This window comes from Palaemon carinicauda, chromosome 4, assembly GCF_036898095.1.
Source record: "Palaemon carinicauda isolate YSFRI2023 chromosome 4, ASM3689809v2, whole genome shotgun sequence".
NCBI classification, from domain to species: domain Eukaryota; kingdom Metazoa; phylum Arthropoda; class Malacostraca; order Decapoda; family Palaemonidae; genus Palaemon; species Palaemon carinicauda.
In genome coordinates this window covers 48,377,240-48,400,072 of record NC_090728.1, presented here as the reverse complement: position 1 = coordinate 48,400,072, position 22,833 = coordinate 48,377,240, and the positions used below count along the sequence as shown (strand labels likewise).

The window sequence follows — 22,833 nt, the reverse complement described above, 5'->3', positions numbered from 1 at the left end:
CCAAAGATGCTGAATTAAGGATGGTGGTGTTACAATGTTTAGATTGATTCAGCATTTTGTGTTCTCTAGCCTCGCCTTGCCCCAACTCCGGCCCAGTCATTTCAGTTTTTGAGTGCGAGAGTGAGTGACTAGCTATTGGTAAGTTACAATATTATATAATTCCGGTTTTTTTCTTGCTATTATTTTTTTTCATTAGTTTTGCTTATATCGAATGTGAAGAAAAGAGGGTTAGTAAAAAATTTTGGCCTAACTAGGAAACATGACCCAATGACTTTTGTCTCATTTGCTGTTGTTATTTTTTTCTTAATTATTTTTTTAAAGAAAACTAGGATATTGTAGTGGATACTGAAGGTATTGTGTAATAAAAGGAGTCATGTCGTCTGCAGTTTGCAATGATTATCGTTTCTTGACTATACTGTTCTGATTCGGGGTAGTGAATAGATAAGTTTAAAACTGAGATCTCGGAGAAAATTGTGTATCTATCTATGTATCTATATATATATATATATATATATATATATATATATATATATATATATATATATATATATATATATATATATATATATATATATATATATGTATATATATATATATATATGTATATATATACTGTGTATGTATATATATATATATATATATATATATATGTATATATATACTGTATATATATATATATATATATATATATATATATATATATATACTGTATATATATATATATATATATATATATATAGTATATATATATATATATAATATATATATATATATATATATATACTGTATATATATATATATATATATATATATATATATATATATATGATGGTAATAGAAACACTATTAACAAAGTCACTATGAAAAGGACTGTGAAGTTTGAGTGATTGGCATCTTAATGAATCTCCTAGGCTGTAAATACAATCATAATCTGAGTAACATTTAAAGCATGAGATCATTTGCGCACCCTTGCCTGATAATAAAGACAACCTTATTAATAATTCTGCTCTTCCGTGGCACTTTAATGATAATAATCAGTGAAATCTTTAAAAAAATCAAACCAATAATGCCAATATTCAACATGGAGGCCACTTTTCACCAATAGATAAATCTCAATGCAGGAACCGAACAGTAATCAATGATCAATGGTCTGGCAAAGAAATAATAATAAAAAAAAGAATTTGTGTATAAAGAATATTCAGTGTAAATTACAGTACAGTAAAATACTTAAGCCTTTTGATTTGAGTATTTCATTTTTATGGTTAAGATGAAAAATGTCCTATAGTCCATTTCTTTTAGCGATGCAGATTTGCACCGACTCGCAGCGGTGCTCTTTTAGCTCGGAAAAGTTTCCTGATCGCTGATTGGTTAGAATTATCTCGTCCAACCAATCAGCAATCAGGAAAATTTTCCGTGCTAAAAGGGCACTGCTGCGAGTCGGTGCAAATCTGCATCGCTAAAAGAAATTGACTATAGTGTAGCTCAAAGACATTATTTTTCAGGGCCCAGCTGAGAAAAGTCTTCATTTGCAGTTGCTGCGTTCAAAAGAAATTTGCAACTGACAATGGGTTGCTCCCTCAGTTCATCATGCATGCCTAGGTTCGTATCTAACTCGACTACTAGGTCATTTTGCTGACATGTCTACTCAAAATTGCTTTTCATGACAAGCGCTATTGCCCTTGTTGCTACTAGTATATAGTATTAGTATTATTATCATTTAAGACTTATGCTTTTTTTTTTTTTTTGGTAATGCAACATTAAAGCATATTGTTTTCAACCGTTTTATGTATGTAAGTACAACACTATACAGTTATGACCCAGAGATTGAACTAGATTACTAGGTCATTTTGCTGACATGTCTACTCAAAATTGCTTTTCATGACAAGCGCTATTGCCCCTGTTGCTATTAGTATATAGTATTAGTATTATTATCATTCAAGACTTATGCTTTTTTTGATAATGTAACATTAGAGCATATTGTTTTCAACCATTTTATGTAAGTATAACACTATACAGTTATGACCTGGAGATTGAACTGGATTTGTTCCAAAAGGATGTTTGAACAATAAATTAATTTTAACAAAAATTAATTTGCCATTAATGGGTTCCAAACTATAGACATCTTAAAGGGAATGACTGTCCACTGTAATACTTGGGGTTTGGATCTGAAATTGGTCCAAGATGGCCTAAGAAACCAATCACAGTGTCAAAAGGGTATTGTGAAATCGGTGAATTCAATTATGTTAATGTAAGTGTACTAGAAAAGTCATTTGAAGCTCAATAGGTCAAAAAGCATATTTTGGCTGAAAAATAGTCTAAAATGACCTCAGCATGGGATAACAGTGATTTTGGAGATTATTTAGGGGTTTTGGAATCTGATGATTTCAATGGCTTCATCACCAATGATAATAAAGGTCATATCCAATGTCAAAAGGTAAACTTCTCAAGGTCAAGCAGCATAAATTTATTGAAAATTAAAATAAATATCATCTGTGGGTTGGCTACAAGCGTGATTTCAGTGTCTATTTACGGGTTAAAATTACTTAGGAGATAAAATAAAAATGGTCAATGAAACGAACATTACTACCTTAATGGATATTTTACCAACTTATTCTCAAAACCTTATCAAAAAGGTTAATTGAATAACAAGTACTGTACTCAATTTGACACCTTTTCTCGTCCCCTTAAACAACAAAGTTGCGTCTCTTTGTCCCTTTTATCAAATACAAATTCCTTTAAGAAAATATTAGATACTGTCAAACATGTTTCCTGAATTATTGCCATGGGGTTCTTAATATGAGATATTGCTTGGCTAAGATGAACAAGGCAGCAACAAAGGTTACAGTTAATAAATAATTTATGAGCAGCATGTACGAAGTGAACAGTGGAAACATTTAGTACAGTCAATCCACCTCTGTTTAAGTAAGTGATAACATCCGAATCTGTGAGGTCTTCAGCCGTTTCTGATTATAAAGAAGCCACTGTCCTGTGGAATTTATTTGCGTCAGTAATGGTAAGCTCATATTGATCAGTGTCAATGGAAATGTGTTTGTGCAATACATAGATTGTGATGGGGTTGATGGCATTAATTCATACTGAGGCAGTGAGTGGAGAGTCTTGGTCGTAGCACTTGCCTTGATGTCCACATTGTTAATATAAAAATTATCCATCCCCAAAGTCACTCTTTTAGCCCACCTACTGGCAATATTTACGTATTCTAATTTTCACCAAGTTCCTGGTACTTGATCTTGAAGTTTACCTTTTGACCTTACATGCGGCCTTTAAAGTGATTGGTGACAAAGCCATAGGAATATGTATGTATGTATGTAAAACCCCTAATTACAGTACATGCTGACATCACTCTTTTAGGCTGCACTGAGGCTACTTTGATGTTATTTTTCAGCCAAATTATGCCATTTGACCTATAGACCTTCAAAATGACCTTCTAGTTAGCATCATTGAATCCGCCGTCCTAAAAAAACCCACTAGATATCGGGATCTAGGCTGAGAGACCAATTTTAGAGATACACCATTGTTAAATCTAGCACCCAAGTTCCAGACCCTGAGTTGCACAGTGGGCACTCCTTCCTTTAAAATGTTTATGTTCCAAACACAAAAAATCTCCTATTATAGACCATTTTTACACAAAACCTATAATGATTACAGACATGATTAATTGAAAAAAAAGAGCAATTAAATAAATAGAATACAGTAAATTGATAGAGTAAATAAACTACATAAAAGAGCATTGAACTTACTTTACCATTAGTAAGGAGAGTAGATGGCTTGAGCAGAAGGTGGTGAGGAGGGAAGTTGTTAATGCTGCTAGGAAGGGGAGTCTTCCTCCATAATCATGTCAGATAACTGCACTTCTGGGGTTCTATCTCTTTAGTGCCTCTTTTTTGGCACTAACAGTGAATTACTTAGAGTTCTTTTTAACTAAAAACTGATCAAGAGAAGTTTATTTCTGCCTCTGTATTAAGATAGTTATTTAAAATAACACATTTCATTATCATTAACGCGATTGCTCACTCGGTTGGCTACCGCCTTACTTGGGTGATATTTTGCATTAAAGTCTATAACTTGACCCATTTGGAATACTTTTATCAATGAACTAGAGGCATCAACTTTCATAGGCGCCATTGTTTATGGATGAATACAAAAAACTAAAATAAAATAAAATTAACGTTAAGATTAGAGGAATGATGAGTTGACCGAGTCACCAGAATAGCTATAAAACATTTGTCTGGATCGAATCATGAACGTTGCGGATACCTGTTTCGGCCAAACAGGTTCCTTCATGCTGTTCAACCTTCGAATTTTGTTCCGTGTCCAGGGCAAAAATGCTCAGAAATATAATCTGATCACCAACTCGTTTGAACTTTGGTGCATTCAATCTCCGAGGTTCCTCTGCATGTACAAGCCTTAAAGCAAATGGCACAAGGACAAAATCCCATGTTACAGGTACCTGATATTGAGAAGCATTGTGACTGAAAATAAATGATAAAAATATAAATGATTTTAAATAAGAGACTAATTTAATACTTTCTATTTAATACAGTACTTTATGCAGATGTTAAGTAAATATTTCATTTGTGATGTTAATGTAAAAAGAAAAGGTTGAATACTCTCAGAGTTCTAAGCTCTCATAAGGAATCAAAATGCAATATCAAGACAAATTTCCACTTTTAAGATTGGTTTTATCTGAATAGGTAACAGTTACTTGTAAACTTACTGGATAACATTCTCTATCTTCATAAATTGAAGTATAAATGACTGAAAAATATATTTTCTTCATGAATACTAAAGATTTCTCTGAGGAAGTTCAGTATATACATCAGCACAAAATATATAGCTTTTAAAAAAGTGCTGGCACTGGTTAAAGATGGAATTAGTCATCAAAAGATACATACTTAATTAATTTATCTTTTTTCAGAAAAAAATTAGAATCAACAGTCGAAAATATTTACCACAGAGGCAGTGAAGATCCAACATTTCATGTAGAGAATTTCAGTCAGGAAACACAGACAACAGAACTCTACTCTTTTGACTTTGCATATGAAGAAATCTCTATGTACAGAAGAATTCAGCACTGTGAAATCTATACTGCAAAAGTGTCTTCAAAGCCGCAAAAGAGGGTAGGCTGCGACAGTCTTAGCATGGGCACTGAAGATTACGAAGACCCAGGAATGATCTTAAAATCAAATTCACTGAATTCGCTCAACTCTCTTGCTACTTACTCTTCCTTGAGGCTTAGTATCCCACCAGATGAAATGATAAATACAAGTAACTTTTATGATCCTTCGTGGCTGACAACCGACGGATTACTACCAAGCTATGAGGCATGCCACTCGCAATTAGGTGCAGGAGTTGGTGAAGACTCCTTAAATGATTACCAAAAGATGCCTATTGTTACAGAGAAGGCAAAAGAAGAGCCTATGGAATGGCAGATTCCCATTCATAGATACGTTAGTATTAACAACGATGGAATCACCTTAGGTGGTGCCGTCTGTCAACTTACTGTAGGGTCGGAATTTTCTTTATCGATATTGGGTAAAGAATTGTTCACAACACAAACAAACAACGAGACAGACTTGTTTGGATTTTTCCAGAAGTAAATTCCTAAATTTGGGTGATTAGTTAATACAAACATGATGTTTTTGTTATCAAATAGTTCCTTTTGTTGAAATATAATACAAGACTTTTTAAATTTAGTGAATGTAATGCAAAAAAATCTCTCCAAAAAATTTTAGACTGATATTCAACTTGAACATACAGGAATGCTTGTTTCTTCATTCAAGTTATGACAGCAAAAACTCCACTTTTGATTTTTGTAGGTTCTCTTGCATCCCTTATTCAATTTGATTTCATTTACAGAATCTGGGCCGAATGGCCAGACACTGGGCTAGGAAGGCACTTCAGCAAGAGGGGGTTAGAAATGCTGCAATTGCACTTTGAAGTAAAGTTTTCTGTCTAGTAACCTAATTTTATTTTAATGCCAGTCCTCCCTTTTCAAAGATATTTTGTGGCTTTGGTCTCCACAATTAAATATTTTTTTTTCAAAAGAGCAATCCCAGTGGCCTGTTTTTTAAATTCTTGGTAGCCTCCTTTATTACTATAATATACAATACAGTAGCTTCACTAGCTGGGATTTTTCCAGGTACTCTCTCCATTTTGAATTGCCAGTCTAGATATTTGTGTTGATATTGTGAAATTCCTCTCCAAGGATCTTGAATACAATATAAAATCGCATCCTACTCACTTAGTACCTACTTACCTCACAAAAGTCTGTCTCTATCAACAATTTCCTTTCTGTAAAATCAAACTGATACTTTCATGACATGTTAAAGCAGTTTTATTTCTCTTTAATTTCCAGACTGTATGGTATAATATCCTCTTTTCCTTTGTATATTGCATACGAGTGTATTCATGCAATTCTCGTCGACAGGCTCTCTAGGTGATTTCAGCAAATGGCTTAGTTTATACGATTGCTCTTGGTATTTCTACTTCTCTCCTTCACAGGGGCCCTCATAGCCTCTTTAGATGAAACCTTTTTTACTGGTAACATTTTTCATGTCCACAGGGTCCATTTCACACTCGTTCTTTTCATATTGTGAAGATCCGAAATAATAACACTTGTTCAATTATTCCTTCTGCTCCAACTTTACTGTAATTTCTCCATTTATGTCCTCCTATAATGCATCTCTTCCACATAATTTTCAATCTTTCTTCTTTCACTTCACTACTTCCACTATTTTCTATTTGTGTTAAAATTTTCAATCTATTCTTTCCAAAAACCATCTTATCTGCATTTCACAAAACATAAAAATAAACTCTACTAGTATGATCTCTAGTGTTTCCTTTAAGATGATAAACTGAAATTTAACTGTGAAGTAGTTTTCTTCAGGATATATATTAATTACCTCTTCTTTTCATTAGTTTGACAGAAAGCATACAACACAAATAAATTTTTCTCTTACCTCTCATAATGATTAAAATATGAAATAGAATGTACAGTACTATTCTTATTAGGTCCACATTAAGATGAAGAAAAATCAATGCATGATTAAGAAGATCAACATGAGTTCTGGTTAACTGTTACACAGTTAGAGGACAGCGCACCAAATAGAAAATAATGTAAATTATGTAATAAACATAAAATTGGCCTAAACACTGCAATAATTATAGCTATATACAACTGCTGTACTGTCTTAACGAGTGTTTGCTATCTAATTTGAACATTACGTTCAGTGTTTAACCAATTTGAACAAACTACAATAAAAGGTACACCACAAAAAAAGAAGATATTTATTCAGCTAATCAATAATGATTGCCGTGACACAGCCTCGGGCAACTAAGTCATTGTTCAGTGCGGCCTCAGGCAACTAAGTCATTGTTCAGTATCTTAATTAGCCATTCATCTATATTTAATGGCAACTAAATCTATTTATAAAAAAAAAAACAGTAATATAAATACGGAAATGATGAAAAAGTAAGATACTGTATATACAATATAGCACAGCCTGCAAATGAAAAAAATACAATAAAAATATAGTCATTGTTTAATGCTGTACATACATTCGTTACAAAATATTTTTCTATAAACCAAGTCAACTTATCATGATGGAGAAACAATAAGTACAAGAATTTTATATTTTACATGAGGACAACTGGGCCCTTATTCCGTTAATGTAGAGATATTTAAAAAGTCTATTTTTTACAAGAAGTTAGCTGCAACACCAAACTGGAGGCCCTGATTTGGTCTATCTCCTCGTTGCAATAGGAGTGGTATGCAATAATTTAGCTCAACTCTTGCAAAACCTCCAAGACTCATTGCAAGACCTGCTCCATATGACATTCTCATATCCCGAAGCAATGTATGAAGATTCTGTTTGTAGTTATCAGCTGAAACAAAATAAATTGCCATAAATGTCTATCGTGAAATTAGCTACACTACTCAAATATACCACTGTAAACAAATTTTACTGAAGCTTCCCTATGATTATATACAAACTTTCTGTTTGAAATGCCTAAAATCAGAAAATAATTCTACACAAGCTAGTTTTCATAACCAAAAGTACCTAGCCATTTTAAGGCTTGTTTTAAATATCACAAATTTTTAAGTAATTTGTATTTTTCCTAACATACTTACCTAGAACTACCTTCTTAGGAGTTACTGGTAACTCTACCCTAACCGACCAGCTTTTTGTGTAGTTTACCCTATTCCCGTTTTCTAAGGGGCTAACCTCAGGTGGAGTGATACGCGCCCTGAGGCGACCCGGGGTCGGAAAGCGTGCAAGCTCAGGTCGTCTCCTCAGTAAGTTTCGTCAGCAAAGGTACTCCTCGGCCCTGCAGGTCCCTCGGGGAAGGTTGGGTGGGCCATAACCCAAAGGTAGTTCTAGGTAAGTATGTTAGAAAAAATACAAATTACTTAAAAATTTGTGATTTGTTCCAACACAGGGTACTTACCTAGAACTACCTTCTTAGGAGACTTAAACTTTAGGAGGAGGGAGAGTTCTGCAGGGACAAGAGGCCGAAGGCTGGAGGCACGCGAGGGAGGCACCTAGATAGGAGACTAGGTTCTTCCGACCACACGAAAAACTGAACGAGAAATAGGGGAAACTATCCAAAAAACTAACTTAGTGTCTAAAATGGCTTACCTTCGTCCAAACCAGTTCCGAGACGCATTCCTGTAGAGGACGTTTCTTCTAGTGGCTAAGGTCTTCTGAGTACTTTCACGCAGGGAATACCGGCCAGGGGAAGGATGAATAGGTGGGGGTAAAAGTAAGGAAGGAACAAGTGTCTCTTGGCTTTAACACCCCCGATTACCCTGGGGCCATGACCTTAGATCTCTTGAAGGGCCGAAATGACTGGACCAATGGAGAAACCGTCCAAGGATTTCCTTGAGCAATCCTTGAGGTAGTGTTCCGTGAAGGTGGATTGTCTGGACCAAGTACCCACCTTCAGGATTTTGCCCACAGCCATGTTCTTTTCAAAGGCTAGAGAGGTACTAAGACCCCTAATATCAAGAGGTCTTGGTTTACCTGAGAGAGGGATTCCGGAGGCCTCGTAGGCTCTCTTTATCACTTGGCGAAGCCAGAAGGAGATTGAATTCTTATTAGAAACTGGTTTCTTTATCCGGCCAGCCGAGATGAATAAATTCTTGATCTCTGGGCGGAATTTGCCTGTCCTCTCCAGGTACTTTCTTACTGCTCTCACGGGGCATAAGAGTAAGTCCTTTGGGTTGTCTGACCGAGGGATGGCTGGTACTGAAAAGCCCTCGAACCGAGGATCCCAACAAGCCGGGTTCTGTGTTTTGGCCACAAAACTAGGGACTAATTTAAAGGAAGCCTCTCGCCATCCTTTCGAGTGTGAGACCTCGTAAGAGAGCCCGTGCAACTCACTAACTCTCTTCGCCGAGGCCAGGGCTAAGAGGAAGACTGTTTTGAGGGTGAGTTCCCTGTCTAAGGAGTCCTTGAGAAGTTTGAAGGACGGCTCTGACAGAGCTTTGAGGACTCTAGCAAGGTCCCACTGCGGTACCCTCACTTCCTGGGGGGGACATGACTGCTCAAAACTTCGGATGAGCATCGAGATATGTCGGGAGGCTCCCAAGTCAATACACTTAAGGAGGAAGACTTGTCCCAATGCTGCACGCACTCCTTTAATGGCCGGAATAGACGAGCCCACATCGCCCCTAAGGTATACCAGAAAGTCTGCTATGTCATGAATGGACGCCCTTAAAGGTCTGATATCTCTGGAAGCACACCATTTCGCGAAGACCGCCCATTTCGCTTGGTAGACTGCTGTCGAGGAACGCCTTAGGTAGCCTGACATCCTTGTAAGTCCTTGATGAGTACCCATCCTTCTTCAGGAGCTTCTCGATAACCTCCACGCGTGAAGGCGGAGGGATCGAGGGTTTTCGTGCCACCTGTGAAAGTGAGGTTGACGGAGGAGATCTGGCCTGTCTGGGAGCGGCCAAGGAGGAAGGAGAGCTAATTCTTTTAGGTCTGCGAACCACTCTCTCTCCGGCCACCAAGGCGCTACCAGAGTCATCGCCATGTTGGTCGCCGACCTCACTCTTTTTAGTACTTGTCTGATCAACCCGAAGGGAGGGAAGGCGTAAACATCGAGGTTGTCCCAAGGATGTTGGAAAGCGTCCTCGAACGCTGCTGACGGCTCTGGGACTGGAGAACAGAACACGGGAAGCTGGGCGTTCAGACGTGTGGTGAACATGTCTATCACTGGGGAGCCCCACTTCAGGATGACTGCCCGAGCTACCTCCGGGTGTAGGGTCCATTCTGAGCCTATCACTTGACCCACCCTGCTGAGGCCGTCTGCCAGCACGTTTCTCTTTCCTGGGATGAATCTTGCTGTCATTTCGATCCCTTCCTTTGCCGCCCATTCCAACAGTTCCGTCGCTAGGGCGCATAGCTCTTTTGATTTTAGGCCCCCTTGCTTCTTTACGTAGGCCACTACCGTGGCGTTGTTGCACATCAACGCCACGGTGTTTCCTCGGAGGAGATAAACGAATTTCCGACACACTCTCAACACGGCCACCATCTCCAGAATGTTTATGTGTCGTGCCGCCTCCTCGCTGGACCATTTTCCTCTTGTCGATTTTCCCAGCAGGTGCGCTCCCCACCCTTCCTTCGATGCGTCCGTGAACAACAGCATCTCCGGAGGGTCGTTCCACCATTGCAGGACGTCCTTTGTTTCCGGGAAGACTGGCACTACTGTGTGGGGTTCCCTTCCCTGGGTCCACGCCTCCTCCAGGTTCCATTGAACCGCCCGGAGTTTGAGCCTCCCCTGCGGTACTAATTTCTCCAATGATACCAGGTGCCCTATCAGTTTCTGCCAATCCTTGGCCCTCCTGGGCTGGTCCGTCAGGAAGGGTTGCAGAATTCGTTCCAGATTCTCTAACCTCTCCACTGAGGGGAAGGCTCTCACTAACCGGGTGTCCAGGACCATCCCCAAGTAGGTCATCCTGGTGTTGGGATTCAACTGGGATTTCTCCAAATTGATCGTGATCCCCAATTCCTTGCAGAGCCCGAGCAACTTCACGCCTTGCTCCCTCAGTTCTTCCTTTGAGGCTGAAAGAAGCAACCAATCATCCAGGTATCTGATCAGACGGATGCCCTGCTCGTGCGCCCATACCGAGACCGTCGTGAATACCCTCGTGAACACCTGAGGAGCCGTCGACAGACCGAAGCAAAGGGTTTTGAACTGAAGGACTTGGGACTCCCACTTTATCCTGCGGAACTTCGTGCTGGAGGGGTGCACGGGGATTGAAAGTAAGCGTCCTTGAGGTCGAGGGACATTAGGAAATCTCCCTCCCTCAAGGCCGCCAGCACTATCTTCGGCGTGTCCATCTTGAAGTCCGTCTTTGAGACAAACTTGTTGAGGGCAAAAAGGTCTATGACCGGCCTCCACCCTCCTGTTGCTTTCCCCACAAGGAAGAGCCTGCTGTAGAACCCCGGGCCGGGGTTCTCCACTGATTCCAATGCTCCCTTGGCGATCATGGATGACACCTGTTCTTGCAGCGCCGCCCGTTTCAAGGGGTCTTTGGGAATTAACCACTCGGCCCTCTGAGCTGGGATGAGTGGGGGAGGTTCCGTCAGGAAGGGAAGCCTGTAGCCTTCCTTCAGGACCGTCACTGTCCAGGGATCCGCACCGAAATCCCGCCATGCTTGCCAAGAGTGTCTGAGGCATCCCCCTACTTGAGGCTCCTGCAGGAGTAGGGGGCCTCGTCTCCTACCTCCTTCTGGAGGAGCGGCCGGACCGACCTCTCCTTGAGTTACTGTAGGAAGGTCTAAAGGACGACTGAGGTGCCGTGTTACCCCTACAGGGGGGGCTGCGAGGCTTGGAGCCAAGGTGCCGAAGGAGAATCTCTTCGAGGTTGCTTAGGTGGTGCCTGGGAGGAGTGAGGGACGTCCACTGATGGTCTCCTATGCACTGGCCGCCTCATGGGGGGAGGCCTATGTTCTACGTCCTTCATCCTCCTTACCCTCTCCATGGTGTCTTCCACCATCTTGAGGGGAAAGATGGTTTCATCCCATACTGAAGAATTCCTTAACTTCCTTGCCTCCCTGTCCGGCAACTTCCTTATAATCTTGCTGAGAGCTGTGTCTCTCTTTCGCAGAACCCAGTTCGTGGCCATCGAGAGAGATTGGGAAGACAAAAACTTGAGGGCCTTGCCCCCTGAACTAATTAGATCTTTCAACAAGGACTGATTTTCAGGAAGGGAGAGATCGTGTGATGCTTGAAACCCTACCAAGGTGCAGGCCCACCAGTCTAACCAGGAGGATACGTATACCAGGTCTTGAGCCATGTCCTCATGGAGGTCTCCGTCGGGGAAAAGCAAATGTGGGCCGTGGATGCCCTGTCCTCTGCGGCTCCTTGGTTCAAAGAGGTCACTGCTGTTTCCACTTCGCGGGGCCCTCCACGACGACCCTCTGGCACATAAAACCTCTTCTGAGTCTTCAGTTCCGGCATCAACTTCGAGGAACTCTGACTTCTAGGGGCATCAGCTAGACCTGCCAGGTATCTATCTATGTGCTCCATCCCCAGCTTGACGTCAGGAGCTAGAGGGAGAGCTAAGGAAGGTTTCTGCTGTACTGGACTTTCCACCAACCTAGTCAGTCCGGAGAGCCAGGCCTGTTCCGCCGAGAGCTTGGGCTCGTCAAGACGGTGGTGACGTCTTATCAGGGCCAGTACTTTTCGGTAAGAGGAGATGTCGTCAGACGAGCACTCCCCCCCTTCCACCAGGGCCTCCGTCACCAGTTCTTCCGCACGGGTACCCTCCGTGGCGGTGGGAGGGGCATCGCTGGACGGGTCTGCCCGTGGCACGGGCTGCTCTGCGTGGGCGAGGGTATCCGTCATGGGATTACCTTGGCCTGCGGGAGACTCCGTGGCTGAGAGACTCAGGCGGACCGACGGGTGCCCTTGGTGCTTAAGGAAGTCCCCCAAGGTACCCGTGGTCAACGCCATGCCTTCCGTCCGATGCAGCGCGTCCTTCCATTGGGAAGAAGAAGCGGAGGCCTTCACTGGATTAGATTCGTCACAGGGGGCTTGGTTGGATCACCCCTGACGTAAATCTGGTATGAAGAAGGAGGACGATGGGTGAGACAGAGGCGACGAGGCTCTAGGGAGCCACCAGGAAGCGGCCGCGGCTGTGGTAACCTTAAACAGCTCGCTCCGGGGTACCGTGATGCTCACCCACTCCTTCGACTTACTTCTTTTCGCCTTCTTCTTGGAGGACTTGGACTCCTTCTTTCTTTGTCTGGAACGGGAGCGGGACTTCTTCTTCTTCTTCCGGGACTTCTCCCGCTTCCTCTTCGTAGATTTGCCGTTATCGGCCTCCGACGAAGAAGAGTCCGATGACGCGGATGACGATGAGGAGGAGAAGGAATCCACCGAACTGCCTGATACGTCCAACACCGCAGGGTGGACTCCACGTCGCTTCTCTGGTGTCGGGGGTTGAAGAAACACGGGCGGGAGCGTAGATGGGGGTGCTGGGGGAGACCGAGTAAACCTCCTGTGGCCGAACCATTGCTCGAAGTCTTCTTCCCTTCTCAAGGGCGACCTGAAGGGAGTCCTTGGCGGCTCCCACGCGGAGGGGTCTGAATTAGACGAGCTTCCTTTCTCGGCCTCTCCCCCAGCAGCTGAAGCACCTGAAACATACATCCACGACGCTGGGGAAGTATCAACACCTGACTTCCCCCCACATAGGATCTTCAGTGGAGACGGGACCTGTAGGCACCAGGACCTCGTCTCCCACGCATACTCCCGCACTTCCCTCAGGCCCCACACATGCCTGCACAACACCAGAATCCCCGCCCACAGGTATATCAGACTCTTGGGGAAGGGCAATGGGCCTCTTCCCCGCAAAGGACTCACCTCGTCCCCTACTCTGGGTAGGGGAAGCAGGAAGGGAGCCCCGATCTGACGAGGCGCCTGGGGAAACCAAAGGAGAAGACACGTTTGCCTTCTTGGGAGACTTCTTAGCCACTTTCTTCTTTTTGGTGCGGAAGAGCACCCACTGGATCTCACTCCAGGACTCGCACTCCGGACACGTGGAGGAAGGGGAACACACTTTGCCCCTACACGTCGAACACAAAGAGTGGGGATCCACTTCGGGCTTAGAAAGGAAAGCCCCACAAGATTTCCCGGCCACAGGCCCAGGGCAACGACGAGGCTGCTCCATAACACAATACTAAGTCACCAAGAGACACAGGGATACAAAGGAAAGGGTAAGGTAATGAACACGTGGGTAGCGCGTGGTAGACACAAAGGGTCGGGGGACACAAAGGGTCGCACAGGGTAAGAGAGAGCGTGGCGAGATGATAATCACGTCGCGACCAGAAACTTACTGAGGAGACAACCTGAGCTTGCACGCTTTCCGACCCCGGGTCGCCTCAGGGCGCGTATCACTCCGCCTGAGGTTAGCCCCTTAGAAAACGGGAATAGGGTAAACTACACAAAAAGCTGGTCGGTTAGGGTAGAGTTACCAGTAACTCCCAAGAAGGTAGTTCTAGGTAAGTACCCTGTGTTGGAACAAATAAATTTCTTTCTTATTAATTTGTAATTTTCCTTTTGACGTTGCTGTTTGTAGAATGATTTATTGTTAATTTGTCTTCATCATTTATTTATTTCCTTATTTCCTTTCCTCACTGGGGTATTTTTCCCTGTTGGAGCCCTTTGGCTTATAGCATCTTGCTTTTCCACCTATGGTTGTAGCTTGGCTAGTAATAATAATAATAATAATATACAAACCTGAGTCCTTTGAGTAGGGAATATGTTTACAGCATGACCTGGATGGCAGCCGAATCATTTTAACGAGCAATTAAGTGACAGGTTGAAATGACCGCAAGGAGCCCCACCCCTTTACCTTTCAAAATTTTTTCATTTATGACCTTGCAGCTCAAGACAGAGAGGTGTTGAAGAGGGAAATTCAACCTAAAAGACCCAGGTTTGCATGGCTAGGAATAATACAAATTACAGTAGAATCCCACAGTAATGGGCACTCTTAATATAGACTTTGGATATAATGTAACAGACTAAATCCAAATAACCAGAGTAATGTTTAGTTGGCAAAGGATACAGTACCTAGGAAAAAGTACCTAATTCTGAGATATTTATATTAGTTTACTGTATATTTATTTACTGGAATATAAAGGTAATAAAACCATTGTTACCTTATTTATTATTGGCATATCTTCAAAGTAAATAACCTATTTGAGGAATAATTCTATATTAATGATATTAACTTTTTCTATGAGAGCCCATCTGAGAAAATGTAAACAAAATCAATTGATTTTAAGTTACCACTCTAGAGGATATGCACACAAATAAATAAATACAATTCTTAATACAGTACTGTACAGTATACGTAAATATAATGTTATTACAATATCTTTTAACTTACTGTAGACATTCAAAATACAGTAAATGAAATAAAGCCGTTTCTAAATAATTTTTTTTCATACATATGATGGCTAAAAAGGAGACCATTGATTTGCTACTTTCATTGCTGAATAAACAAATGAACGCATTTACACATCCATTTGATAACTAATGACACTAATAGCTATTTGTAAACTGTATGTGAACTATAGTCGTCTATATCATACTAGTAATTTTGAGATATTTATTACGAGATATTTTAAATAAGTTTGGAAATTACATATTCGAGCCCAGTCGATCAACTGTAAACATTATCAGTGGATTCAAGCTTCTGCTATCAAGGACGTGCAAACATATACAGTACATAAAAATTATCCGTAACATATTTACCGAACTTATTCAAACCATCATATAATTAATAACAGTTTTCATACAGTTTACTAAAACCCATTAGTATTGCTATCACTTGGATGTGTAAATGTGTTCATACATTCGTACGTTCATCGCAGTTGGTGATGAAACATAAACAAAACAAAATGGTGTCCCTTATGGGCATCTTCTGTCGGGAAAATATGATACAGAATTGCCTTTATTTATTCTATTTTGAATTTCTAAGCATAAATAACGTAAAAAAAAAATCTGTATTAACATCTTCACATAACCAAAACTTAGCCTATGAGCCTTCACAGACGATTTTATTACTTAAAAGTCGTCTTATACTACAGATACAAGATAAATTAAAATTTGCCTTAATTTTTCACCTCGACCAATCTAAAGGTAGCCTTGTGCACAGATATATTCAGTACAATGTTTACATTCATTTACAAAATAAGTATTCTTGTACTGTATACAGTACGTTATTTTACGATTTTTATTTAATTTAATAGTAGGGAAAGTAGTAGTAGTTCCCAGATTACTACCTATTTCCAGCACAGTATTCAGTTTGTATTGATTTGGCCCATGCTTGAATAACCACTGTTTTCATGAGTTTCCTTTAATTTACATTCCTTGATTAAGTCAAACAAGGAGGAAAAACAAAAGGTTGTTAATCTCAGCTGCTCATTTTGATGATTTTCCAGATGTTGAGCATATATAGTAGGCCTATAACCTATACAATTTGGTTTAATTTTACTCGAGTTTGTTTTACGAAACAAATTACGAATACAATGGACTATCGGCAGTAAAAGACACCCCTTCCCCTCAATTAGGCTATTATTGCGAGGTTCAACTGTACTGTACTTTAAGAATTTGATTTGTTCCTTTGCGAAATACAGACCATTGTCCTTTAGGTACGGAGGCTCAATGCTTGGTGTGTTGGAAGTCCCCTAGAACCAATTTGTTAGGTACTTTTTTCTTCCTTGGAACCTCCTATCTGTCTATCATTAGGATGAATAGACTGTCAATGCTTCACCTGTCCAAGACTATTAGTACATGGTCAAAGGAGGGATCCCATCCCCCAAAGGGGATAGCAGTCTGGAATAATATACCTGGCGTATGATGGCCAACGATTCGGTGTATATTCCATCATCCTTCCCCTCATCTAAGGAGGGTGGAGGAGAATACCTCTAGGTTCTAATGAAAGGAGCTTAGAAGTGTAGAATACCACCATCAAGTCAGATACCATGAGTAATGCTTCGACCACTTCATCCCTATGAGAAGGGTAGAAAGAATGGAGGTGAAGAGCCAGTCATTTAGCCTCCATTCCAGACTTACATCTATACATTACCATAAACAAGATGATTATCGTCCTGTATGGGATCTGGACTTGCTACAGCACTACTTGAGCAGCCACCACAAAACCAAACACACAAGCCTTGGGCAGAATTACTATAGAAAGAGTGGATCAATGCTTCAAATCTTGGCAATAACTTAAAAGACCAAAGTGGATGCAAGCTGATCGAATCAGTGAGGAACGTTAACCTGCCTGGAGGAAACCTGGATTGAAACCAAACTAGCAAGGTGACCAAACCTCAGGAGAGCACCTCAAGTCTACCTCCCAATGAACACCTAAGCTGACATTAAAGCTGAAAGGGGTTATAAGTCAAAAACTATACAGTAAAGGATCAAACTTACGAAAGATGGAGGTTTGGTGAAAGTTAATTTAAGTAGCATTGTCTCAAGATTAGTATTGGTTCTCAGTGATGACTTGTCACTTGTCATATTATTTCAACAAGTTCGATAGTCAAGTTCATGCATTGCAAGTTGAAATGCTGGCTCTTAGAGTATGGAAGACAACATTTCTTTGTAATTTATGTTGTACTGGTTTCCCAGTTTTAAGCTTTATATTATGATTAACAGCCATGTCTAAACTTCTACTATTACTATAACAAAGAATATTAATTTATCACAAATAAACAATAGGTCCCTTTTAAAAATACATACAAAATAAATGATATTGCAGTATTTACTATGATTCTTTGTTGGTTACATCAATTCTGTCCACATAGTGACCTACTCCACTAATATATTGTATACTGCTCAGCAAAGAAAAATAAGTCTCAAAACTGTTAGCAATGGCACCACAATAATTTTACACTTTAAATTTCCTTCAATTTGGTTTATTCTCTAACCAGACAATAGCTGAGGCACCTACAGAACCAATAAAAAGGAGGAATGAAATATGGCTATAGGGGCTATCAACACCAAGACTTGACTGATAGTTAGTTGTTCACAGAAAATACATTTGACCATTTAAAAATGCTCCTGAAACCTTACTTTCTTCATGTCATATGAGCACACATTTAGGAGTGTGTATCCTTGACATCTCTTAACACAAATTCTGAAGGAGTCTGATGAATGCACTGAACAGATTTGGTGCTGTCAGGATAATAAAGCAGGGCAACATACTCTTAGCAAAGTTTGATGGATCCCTCAATCACCTAATTCACTACTGCCAGCTATACTTCACTTCCCAAGCCAACAAATTCTCTAATTTTCCATATAAAAATAAATGAAAAATATAAAATGAAAAATAACAAATACCACAAAAATTCCATTCATTAGAATTTTGCCCCCAGGTATTGCAATTCTATTAATATTGCACACCATCAGGAAAGGTTGGAAATGAGCTGAGCAAGCTCACTGATATATGACATGTTGCTTAAAAGACAGGAAACAAAACCTCTATCCTTTGAGTAACCTTTTAGCTACATATCTCACTCAATTTAAGGATGGCTGAAAAGGTGGTGTGCTCCAAAACACAACTTCCAAGGCATATTTAAAGTTCAAAAGGAAGTATGTACTGTACATCTAGTACAAATAAAGAAATAATAATTAAATATGGCCAACCAAAAATATCAAATAACAGTAAAAATCATGATTCAAAATTATTAACTGATCAGAAATCAGTACTTCTTAACAGAAAAAAAATATTTCAAAATAATAATCTCTATGCTACATATTGATCTATCTGCCAAACATATTTACTTTATATATAAATAGGTTTAATCATACTCACTCAAAACAAAATCTCCAATGTTTCCAGTGTTGACAAACCCATGCAGTCTAAACTTCTCACTGATAGACCCTCCTCGAGCAAGTAAAGGTAGAGGTGTATAGACATGAATGGCAGCTGCCCAAAACATCTGAAAAGAAAATTTTTACATACTAGTCTTTTTAGTGATTGGCAAATGAATGAAGTTTTTGTAACCACTTGCAATAAAAATATAATAAACATCTTCAAAGCTTACCAAGGACCACTGCATTTCAAAAGTACAGTACATATATTTATTTTGCTGGACTATTACTTTAATTGGATTTGGAAATAACTGGCATGACATATAATGAAGAAAAATTATCTAAGAGAAATGTAAAACAATAGATAACTTATACAAATACTGTACATATCTGAGAATTAAGTTTTTATTTCCATTCATTAGAAAAATATAAGTAAGTATAAGGTAAAGCTAATAAAATGCACGAATCAATGTAGCAACAGAAATTTCTATATTGCAATTAGAAGTTGAAATTATGATTTTCATACATGTAAAAAAAAATCCTTGATAACTTATACAAAATAAAATTTCCAGTGATGTCACCAAAAAAATAAACCACATTCAGCAAATGATCTCTTTCAAAATCCTCCAAATATATTTCAATGGAACAAATTTGTTTATGGCATTATAGATTTTAAATAGCTGTACAGTACATGTATCTATAAAACTTTCAAAATTCTGTTTCAAAATAAAAGCTGCTTTAAAATGACTTGACCTCTGTAAATTACATTCGCTGTTGAGATACAGTAGTGTACCTTGGTTTACGAGTAACTCTTATGATCATTATATTAGTCTGAGCAAAAATCTCCCTTCATATTGCTTGTGCATTTCTTTGTGGACAAGATTAGCACGCAACGAGCAGAAAGCAGTCACGTGGTACCAAGCCTATACAACACCCACACAGTGTTCATGTGATTTGTATGCCATGATTTCTATAAATTTCTCTTGATGTTCATACTGCTTCTTCTCCATAAGCCTAATTTAATCAACATTTACCCATAAAATTTGTAAAATCTTAGAATTTTCTATTTTCTTTCACTTCAAACAATCCATGCCCTTAACAAAGGAACAGAACCCTCTACAGCATGTGGTAAGAAGCCCAGATTGTCACCTTACGAAACACTGCTTTCAGTTTCTCCGTTGAGCCAGCAGTTATCGGACACGCTCTCAGATTGTTAACATATTGGGTTTCAGATGTCTTCCTCTTCCCCTAGGTGAGTTTGCAATTATTGTGGGATTGTGCACAGGAATTATTTCTCGGAAGTAATGTTCTGCATTCCCTTGTATCATGTCAGGAGCAACGCTGTAAATTAATCATCGTTATGAATTGTGCACCTCACTCTCAGAACCCTTAATGGGAAATATCTTTGAATGATTAACGATCAAGTTAGTTTTAGCGAACCAAGTACGACTAGGCTAGTTGATTGTAATGAGATGACGACGATATTGACATACCGTCACCTTTAGACAACACATAAGTTCAGCATTTTTTCATTAGTAATGAGCTTCACAAGCTCTGGACATCACTCGTACCTTTTGTTTAAGCGTCAGAAGTCCAGTGAATCCTCCCTTAGTATTGATAAGATTGATCCTTCTCAACCCTTGTTAAACCTAACACAGTCAGTAAGGATTCTGGACATACGCTGCGCTTGATAGATTTGGAAGCCTCACGCAGAGCCAAGAAATCTTTTTATTCTCAAGTTTTCTAGCTGCTAAATCCTTACTTCCACAATTCTAGTTGCTCTTTAAGACTAAACTACAGTATATTATGAGGCAGAAGAACAAGCAGATTGGTCTGATTCTAATATCCCTCCGCTTGCTAATGTAAGCGCTTCTCACCAAAACAGTACACTAGTGAAAAGTCTGATACCGCTTATGCGGAAGGCATGTCATATTGTACGATTTCCTTAAATTCTGAGTTTCGATTAATTTGGATCGCTTTCATCATGTTTCAGACAACAGTATTCACACTCACTGGAGAGCTTGGCCACTAGTTTGTCTCCCATTACTTTAACTGAGCACTAAAAAATATAAATGTAACACTAATCTATGCATTCCAGTTACTACCCCATTTTCAAAGGGTATACAATCCAAGAAATCAGATACTGCATTCACTCGGATTCTCCTGCAAGACAGGAAAATTAAAAAGAGGAAACTCAGTCAGGTGATGAAAGTGAGGAAGTACTGTACAACTTTTGTAATCTTTGCGTGACCTTATTCCTATTTACAGTATACCTTATTAAAGAGTTTAAGGTAAGTTTCGAAGTATCTTATCCTACCAAATCAAAAAGTGACTATTTCCAAGGCAGTTTACACACCTCAACTTTCCAACTTCATACAAATACGAAGAATGGAGATTCAAGTTCACGTTTATTGCTTAGACCCTCTGTAAAGCAAAAGACTTGCTAATTGATTTAAGGCAGTTCAAGTACATGACCTCATCTCAGAGGAAAATTTAGTAAACAGTTAAAATCCAATCATTGTACCGCATAAAATAAAGCTTTAAATTCAGGTTTTGCATTAAATGGCTATAATTTTCAATCAAAATGATTACTGTACATGGCTTAAAGTTTACTGTTACCTAAACCCGGATAGCTAGGTTGGTAACGTCGCATGCTTCTGTTTCAGAGGTCCCGAGTTCGCGTCCCCGGTGAGGCGTGAATAGTGTGAGACCTTCTACAGGGGGTAATCCCCAGGGTGGCACCTGGGGGGAGGTTAGAGGGGGCTAGTGATAGTCCCAGCTGGCTCATGGTCGCCCGAGGAGATGATGAAGATCGTCTCAGGGGAGACCTAAAACCCGCAAGTTTAACTTTATAGATTATAACGCTGTCTTTGAAGTTCGTTCATACACTAGTAGATGGAAATATCTAGTGCATGGTCAGCCAGGTAAATGACTCATGTCTCATTATGAGGAAGAATATGTGAAGTGTTATAAGAGGGATTTACTGAGCATTTAATTCTAGTGCTTCAGAAACTGCTTTGAGGAAAGAAGTCTAAGCTCATTGTTCACAGATGAAAGGAATGATTTATTTCTCAATTATCTGCAAATATGGGGTTGTATCTAATATTCATTTTAAGATCAATCACAATTATCTACTAGATGAAAAATGTTATTTTCATTAGTAAAATAAATTTTTTAATATACTTACCCGATGATCATGTAGCTGTCAACTCTGTTGCCCGACAGAAATCTACGGTCGGGATACGCCAGCGATCGCTATACAGGTGGGGGTGTACACAACAGCGCCATCTGTGAGCAGGTACTCAAGTACTTCTTGTCAACAAGAACTCAATTTTCTCCTCGGTCCACTGGTTCTCTATGGGGAGGAAGGGCGGGTCCTTAAATTCATGATCATCGGGTAAGTATATTCAAAAATTTATTTTACTAATGAAAATAACATTTTTCAATATTAATCTTACCCGATGATCATGTAGCTGATTCACACCCAGGGTGGTGGGTGGAGACCAGCATACATGTTAACAAAGAAGCTAAGTATCCCGTATCTTATTTTAGCCGTTATTCAAAATAACAAACATAAAATAAATAAGTACCTGGTAAGGAAGTCGACTTGAACCATTACTCTGCCTTTTTAAGTACGTCTTCCTTACTGAGCCTAGCGATCCTCTTAGGATGCTGAGCGACTCCTAGGTGCTGAAGTATTAAGGGCTGCAACTCATACTAAAGGACCTCATCACAACCTCTAATCTAGGCGCTTCTCAAGAAAGAATTTGACCACCCGCCAAATCAACCAGGATGCGGAAGGCTTCTTAGCCTTCCGGACAACCCAGAAATATTTCAAGAGAAAGATTAAAAAGGTTCTGGAATTAGGGAATTGTAGTGGTGGAGCCCCCACCACTACTGCACTCGTTGCTACGAATGGTCCCAGAGTGTAGCAGTTCTCGTAAAGAGACTGGACATTCTTAAGATAAAAGACGC

At 39.8% G+C, this 22,833-nt stretch overlaps 1 protein-coding gene across 6 annotated transcripts in view; it reads right to left on the bottom strand.

The window, feature by feature from the left end:
- Positions 1–7,550: 7,550 nt before the first annotated feature.
- LOC137639927 (sorting and assembly machinery component 50 homolog) overlaps positions 7,551–22,833 on the bottom strand; it is a 113,019-nt gene continuing 97,736 nt past the window's right edge. For all 6 annotated transcript variants that reach the window (XM_068372218.1, XM_068372220.1, XM_068372222.1 and 3 more), the window contains 2 exons: positions 18,860–18,986; positions 7,551–7,905 (listed from right to left, as the gene is read on the bottom strand). In XM_068372218.1, coding sequence (XP_068228319.1) covers positions 7,718–7,905; positions 18,860–18,986 — 315 coding nt within the window. In that variant the 3' untranslated portion in view covers positions 7,551–7,717. The remainder of the gene's footprint in view (positions 7,906–18,859; positions 18,987–22,833) is intronic.